Source organism: Solanum tuberosum, unplaced genomic scaffold (genome assembly GCF_000226075.1).
Source record: "Solanum tuberosum cultivar DM 1-3 516 R44 unplaced genomic scaffold, SolTub_3.0 scf00864, whole genome shotgun sequence".
Classification (NCBI taxonomy): domain Eukaryota; kingdom Viridiplantae; phylum Streptophyta; class Magnoliopsida; order Solanales; family Solanaceae; genus Solanum; species Solanum tuberosum.
The window spans coordinates 48,500-55,497 of NW_006239798.1; the positions used below are offsets into that span (position 1 = coordinate 48,500).

Sequence of the window (6,998 nt, forward strand, 5' to 3'; positions counted from 1 at the left end):
CTTCTTGAGTGAAATGATAGACTTAGAGATGGATAGAGCCGGAACAGCATGGGAATCCTTATCTAAGAAAGTTAAATGAGCTATCCTTATGAACCTTGATTGGCCATGACTAAGAAATGGGGCCTTTCTTGGGAAGAGGTACTATGAGTTGGTTGAACTAGAAAAGGAACCCTCTCTAAGTACATATGTGATTGAATACTCTATGGGAAACAAGGCTAGCACCGAGTGGATGTGGTTAGGAAGGTGGCCTAGTTGAGTATGAGATTAGGCACAATGAACTTCCTTGGACATCCCCTAAACCATGTGCCTACATGGGTTGATTATTAGTTCTACCTTTGGCAAGTAGAACACCTTCCACGGAGTAGGGTAGACTCCGGATTCCATGCCTAGCTAGTATGGTCTATGTCGGTTATGTCTATTCCCATCATGTGGGATGTGCACTCTAGTTATTGGATAGGTTCTACAAAGTGTAGGTGGTAGTATGGGATGCTATCTACACATTGCACGAGTAGGCCTAGAAGATGCTAAAGTGAGTTCCCTAAGTCTAAATGACTATTAAGTGGAAGTCCCCTAAATGCTTAAATGTCTCTTAAAGTGGTTCATTAAAGAATTTTGATTTAGTATGTTATATTGTAATGGTACATTCCTTATCTATGGTAACCCTTAGGAACACTTAGGTGTATATAAAGAGATTGTATGGGCGGTCACTTCATGTTTCACATAAGTGTGGCTTTGGGTAACTTGAGATAGAGGTCATGAAATGATGAAAAGGCTTACTTGTCGATTATGTTCATGTATTGTACATTGGTACTAGTTGAGTATGTCTATTATGTGGGTATTGTCTTATATGTGGATGATGACGTGAAATGTGTCTCTTATAATTGTGATATGAAGGTTTTATCAAAAATGGCATGAAAGCATATATTTCAAATAAAGGTCCTTTTTAGCATGTTTTTGCATGGTCATCATACTTAGTACTTAATTGCGCTAATTCCATATTTCTCTTCCTTTTTTTTACAAGTGTAGGTTCCGGAAAGTGAACGGGTTCTATAGTAAGCTTGGAACTTGAAGTTCTTCCAAGATCTTGTGGTATGTCCTCATATGTCGAGGACAAGACTTTTCTATTCTAGTTTTATGATAAGGTTCTTGTAATAGACTTAATAGACTTCTTTTGATTGTAAAGGGCCGTGTCCCTAGTATGTTTTCACGTTTATGTCTAAGATGGCTAAGAGACTTAGTATTCCGCTTGTGTACTTTTGAATGATGTTTTTAAAAGTGACCTTTGAGTCTTATGGGATTTTATTTAAAGAGTTTTTTTTATTCCGCACTATTTTACATATCTAATGTGATGAATGCTAAGGGCTTGTATGAGACCTCCGATAGGACGAATACGCATGTTACAACTTGGGGATGCTCTCGGGTCGTGACACTATGTCGGTTGATCGATGGAGCAGGGCACAGATGATGCGGGTAGGCCACGATCGACGTCGGTTGATTGATGTGCACAGGCCACGATCGATGTGGGCAGTCCACGGCCTATGTCACATGACCGATGCGCATGCCATGACCTATGTGGCCTGGCTGATGCGCGCAGGCCACGACCTATGTCGATTGGCCGATGCGTGCATGCCACGACCTATGTCACCTGCCAGATGTGCGTAGGCCATGGCCTATGACGTCTGGTTGATGCATGCAGGCCACGACCAATGTCGCCCAGCCGATGCGCACATGCCACATCAGGCCTTGGATGATGCTTCCTGTCGTTGGCCGGCGTCGGTTGGCCGATGAGCATAGGCCATGTTCGATACGTGTAGGCCTTCACTGATGTTGTCTTCCATTGGCCGATCGGTGGATCGGCTCGTCACCGTTCCACATCTGACCGGGGCGCATCGTCGACCCCCATCTTCTTCCATCCCGACAATTTCAAGCACTCTTTGACTCTCTTTTCAAAGTCCTTTTGCATCTTTCCCTCATGGTACTTGTTTGTTATCGGTTTCTCGCCCGTATTTAACCTTTGACAGAATTCACCGCCCGATTTGCGCTGCATTCCCAAACAGCCCAATTCATAGATAGCGCCTCGTGGTGCGACAGGGTCCGGACACAACGGGGCTCTCACCCTTTTTGGTGCTCCCTTCTAGGGGACTTGGGCCCGGTCCACCGTTGAGGACGCTTCTCCATACTACAATTTGGACGACGGAGCTTCCCGATTATAAGGTTGGGTTGTTCCTGGTTCGCTCGCCGTTACTAAGGGAATCCTTATAAGGTTTGTTCCTCTGCTTATTGATATGCTTAAACTCAACGGGTAATCTCGCCTGACCTAGGGTCGCAGTCGGAGTGCCATTCTTAGTCGGCGCAGTAAGGGCTTGGGAGTCCAGACGCACGACGGGCTGTAGCCGCAACAACAAGAGAGAGTTGAGTTTTGACCACCACTTGTCGCAATGTCCGTCAGCGTGGACTCGCATTTAGGCCAGCCGCGCACTCGGGGTGCATGGGAGCAAGCTTTCGCACCGCGTGACACCTTGCGGTGTGCGGGGGAAGGGGGGACGCAAACGGATATCCTAGGCGAAAGTTACGATCGTTTGTAATTTCACCAAATTACGATCGTTTGAAAAAGTAGTTGTAAATTGGTGAAACTTCAAACGGTCATAATTTTGGCCTTTGATGTCCTATTCAGGCAATTTTTTAAAAAATTCAAGCATTTTTTTGACATCTATGCGAACAAGCGGTTTGACCTAGCCAATTTTTTGAAGAACGTCTTTTAACCCATTCAATTTTTGAATTTCCCCCCAATTTTGAAGAAAATTGTAATTCTTTATTGCTAAGAATCTGATAAAAGAAATTGATTTTTGAGTTTGAAATACTTTGATAATGCATATATGAATGTAAATTTTAATGCTAGATAATCAATTTTCTGATAGACAGCTTTTATCCCAAAATTTTTAAATTTCCCCCAATTTTGCATAAGTATTTTTGTTCCTTAAATTGGGGGAAATTTAAAAATTTTGGGATAAAAGCTGTCTATCAGAAAATTGATTATCTAGCATTAAAATTGACATTCATATATGCATTATCAAAGTATTTCAAACTCAAAAATCAATTTTCTTTTATCAGATTCTTAGCAATAAAGAATTACAATTTTCTTCAAAATTGGGGGAAATTCAAAATTGAATGGGTTAAAAGACGTTCTTCAAAAAATTGGCTCGGTCAAACCGCTTGTTCGCATAGATCTCGAAAAAATGCTTGAATTTTAAAAAAAATTGCCTGAATAGGACATCCGAGACCAAAATTATGACCGTTTGAAGTTTCACCAATTTACAACTACTTTTTCAAACAATCGTAATTTGGTGAAACTACAAACGATCGTAACTTTCACCTAGGATATCCGTTTGACGCAATTTTATTTTTGATCGTGGGTATTTTTTCGAGATCTATTCGGTCAACTCCTTAATTTGTTTTGCTGTTTTATCGTATTATATTTTTATTTATATAGAATAATAGTCACACAAGGTATTTAGGTAATTTTTTGTTCTAATATTATATATAGTGTTGACACCCAATTTTGACCCTCTACGATTTAATTAGGAGCAAATATCATTTGTGGATAATCATATCAAGACCCACTTTAGCCCATAAGTCCAATATTATATGGCATATATAAGGCTTATTTAGGTCTTATTTTTAGAAATACAGGAGAGAAAAATCAAGAGAGATCCGTTTTAGAGATTGCGAGAAAGAGAGGAAAATCTCATTTTTGCTTAAGGAAATTTTCTGCTCAGGTAGTCCACTTCAAACAGAGTGTCGTTTTGTTAACCGTTGGATAGTGCTAAAATTTGAATTGGGAGTTCTCAACATCTGGTTCTTGCAATTCAACGGTAGAGATCAGATTTGTAGGTCTGTAGCTTCTGATTTTGGGGTGTGAATAGTAGCTCGTTTTTAGGTGAAATATCTCCTTTAATTCTCTATTTTTGGTGCAATCTTTTTTTATTGTTGCTCGTTGTTTGGCACTTGTTTTGTGGCCAATTTTGTAACTCTTGGTGTTTATAGTGGAGCTTTTGGTCCTGTGATTTTTTACTCTTCACATCGAAGGATTTTTCACGTAAATCTCTGTGTTTTGTGTGATTGGTTTATTCTTGCCTTATTGATTTAGTTTGGTTGATATATTTGTTGTCCATTCTTCGTATTGCTTGATTTAGTTTGTCTTCTCTTGGTTCAAATTGAAAGGGAAAGTTTAGACTTGGATATTTTTCTGGTGTTATCCTGTCCGGCATTCTCGTTAGTGTCTTGCCTTTCCCAACAAAGTGGTATCAGAGTCAGGGTCAATGGTTCATTGATAGAGTCAGGTTCAATGGTTCATTGAAGATGTAGCCAAGTTGGATGGTTCAATGATGGAACCAGGTTTAGAGATAGGTGTTCATCTTGGCGGGTGTAGTTCTAGTCGCAACCTTTTTTACAGTAATGAAGATTTTTTTTAGAGAAATTATTTCAGAGAGGCTTTCTGTGTCGAGACGTAGTTTTGATGGAGGAGATTATGAAAAAGATATGCAAGATCCTAGAGATTATGTGAAGAAGGTGGACAAATTTATATTGTCAGAAATTCAGGCCAAGGGGGAGATTTGTTGGGTATTAATTGCCCTGAGTTTCTTACCATAAATAAGTTTTCCTTTTAGGAAAAAGTTTTTGATTAGCTAGTCTTTTTCTTGTAGGAGAAAGTGTAGGACTCTATAAAAAGAGGTTTGTTCCTTCTAACTTAATCAACATTCACAATGTAGTCCTAGAGTTTTGAGAGTTTCGGTTATGGGGGAGAATTTGTGAACCTCCTTGTATTCTAAGTGAATTTGATTGAGATTATTTCTCTCTATATTTTGTAATCTCATGTTTATAGTGGATTGTTCATATCCTTTGTGTATGTAGGTCAATTGACCGAACCACGTTAAATCTTTGTGTCTTTTGATGTGTTTCTCGTTTGTCTTCTTACTCATGATCTTTCTAGATTTGCTTTTGTAGCGACCCTTTTCAAAAAGACCTAACTTATACTTGCCACATTCAAAAGCGATTAACGAGGGCATACTGGTTATAATCTAGTAGAGGGATTAGATTCATAATGACCTCCGACAAGTAATTTAAGCAAATAACCGACGAGGTTTTCATGTATATATATATATATATATTATCCTCACACTCAAGGATGAAATAACAAGAATATCACAAGCTTTCGAGTACCGAAATCAGCCTGCTCATGCTTTACACAACATTCAAAACAAATAGTAAATTTAGTATATTACAAGACTTGGGTTTACACACCCCCAAAAAGATTAAAAATGTATAGCGATACTTGTATTACAACCCATGGTGGCATGACCAAATCAGCCCTCAAATTCTCATGTAAATGTACAACACATAAATCATGTACAAGTCCCAAGGTTTATACAAAATATATATGCCTATATGCAAATGTGATCTTCCTTAAAGCTTTCAAAATCTCCATCTTCAATGGCCAACTTCAAGCATCCTCTCGAACATTCCCTACGATAGAAACAACTATCGCTAAGCATATAGCTTAGTGGTGTAAAAACTATAGATTCGGAGCCCTCAGATTCACCAAGTTACCTTTCTCAAGTCATGGGCAGCACCATTGAACATAATAAATAAATCAAGTAAACAATATATACAGAGTGTCAAGTTCAATATTTAAAGATCCAAATGTCAAGAACGCTCATAGCACCATTTTTCAAGAGATTCAATAACAAGGCTCGCCCAATATATACATCATGTCGTCACACCAAGCACAAGCAGATATCAAGAAGGGCCGACGCCCTGTATCAAGAAGGGCCGACGCCCAATAATCAAGAGAACCAAGAACCATATTAAAAATGGCTTTCTAGTTCGTACATAAAATGGACAACTTCCATTCTTAAGACGAACTAAAAATCCAGAGTCAAGCTGGAAATTGATCCGAATCAAGAGGCATGACAATAGTGACAAAGTCATAGCCACAAGAAGGACACGGTCCCAACAAGAGTGTCAAGTGATCAAACAATCCGTACAAGTGGGCGAGGTACACAAACGTCTTTAACGTCTTAAAGGATACCAACATGACAATGCAAAGTGACAGAGGTAACCAAGATCAACTTTCAGATATACCAACAGTTAAAAGAGTGCAAGTACAAGTTTATACACAAACCTCAGTGCTTTAGCAAAGAAACAGTCCAACACAACTTCGCGAGTTCAGACCGTAGACCAATCAACGTTTCAAGGTCCTTAACTTGTTCATGAGTATATACAACCTTAAAAATACAATTAAACAACTTCTTTAATTCCTAGTATCTCAATAATGTTGAAGTAAAACAGGATTATCATCACAAGTAAGCTTAGCCTGTACAAATACGGCTATGCTCCCAAAACAATGATTCAGGCCAGCCTAATACCTTATGTCGCAACTTAGATTTGAAAAGGAAAACGGAAAAACTAGACTTTATATTTATATCCATTACTAAATATAAAACAAATATTGAAAATTTTCACAAATGCAACCTAGATTCAGACATCAATTGCAGACAGCTTCACAGTCAACCCAGACCATATTAAAATGTTTATTATCAATATGTATAGTTCAGGAGTTTGAGCCTAGATGATAAATGATATGATAAATGTTCCAACTCACCGCACAAGAACAAATGATGACGCCTACAGCTGCCAATGCTGAAGTAATATCCGCCATCATGCCTAAAGAATTGTAGTGGTTTGAGATGTCATCCATGACAAGTAATAAACCAAAAAATGTTGCTACATTAAAATTTCTATTAGTCAACAAATAACCAGGTCATACATAATGTGCATATGTAAATGAACATATAAGGTTAATAAACTGGAATACATGTAGTTGGAACTATACAAAAAACATCAAAGACAAAAAAGAACAAAAGTTAGATCTTCTACATCGATGGAATCCCGCCTCCCCCCCTCCCCCCCCCCCCCCCCCACCCACACACACACACCCC

General features: G+C 38.8%; 1 protein-coding gene across 4 annotated transcripts in view; it reads right to left on the reverse strand.

The window, feature by feature from the left end:
* Positions 1 to 5,202: 5,202 nt before the first annotated feature.
* Positions 5,203 to 6,998, reverse strand: part of LOC102597214 (putative GTP diphosphokinase RSH1, chloroplastic) — a 5,542-nt gene continuing 3,746 nt past the window's right edge. The window contains exons 5-7 of one of the 4 annotated variants that reach the window (XM_015305611.1): positions 6,662 to 6,723; positions 6,182 to 6,284; positions 5,203 to 5,523 (exon numbers count right to left, since the gene is read on the reverse strand). In XM_015305611.1, the coding sequence (XP_015161097.1) occupies positions 6,183 to 6,284; positions 6,662 to 6,723 (164 nt within the window). In that variant the 3' untranslated portion in view covers positions 5,203 to 5,523; position 6,182. Of the gene's footprint in view, positions 5,524 to 6,181; positions 6,285 to 6,661; positions 6,784 to 6,998 lie in introns of all 4 variants that reach the window. The other 3 variants (XM_015305610.1, XM_006367657.2, XM_015305612.1) reach the window with 3 other exon arrangements.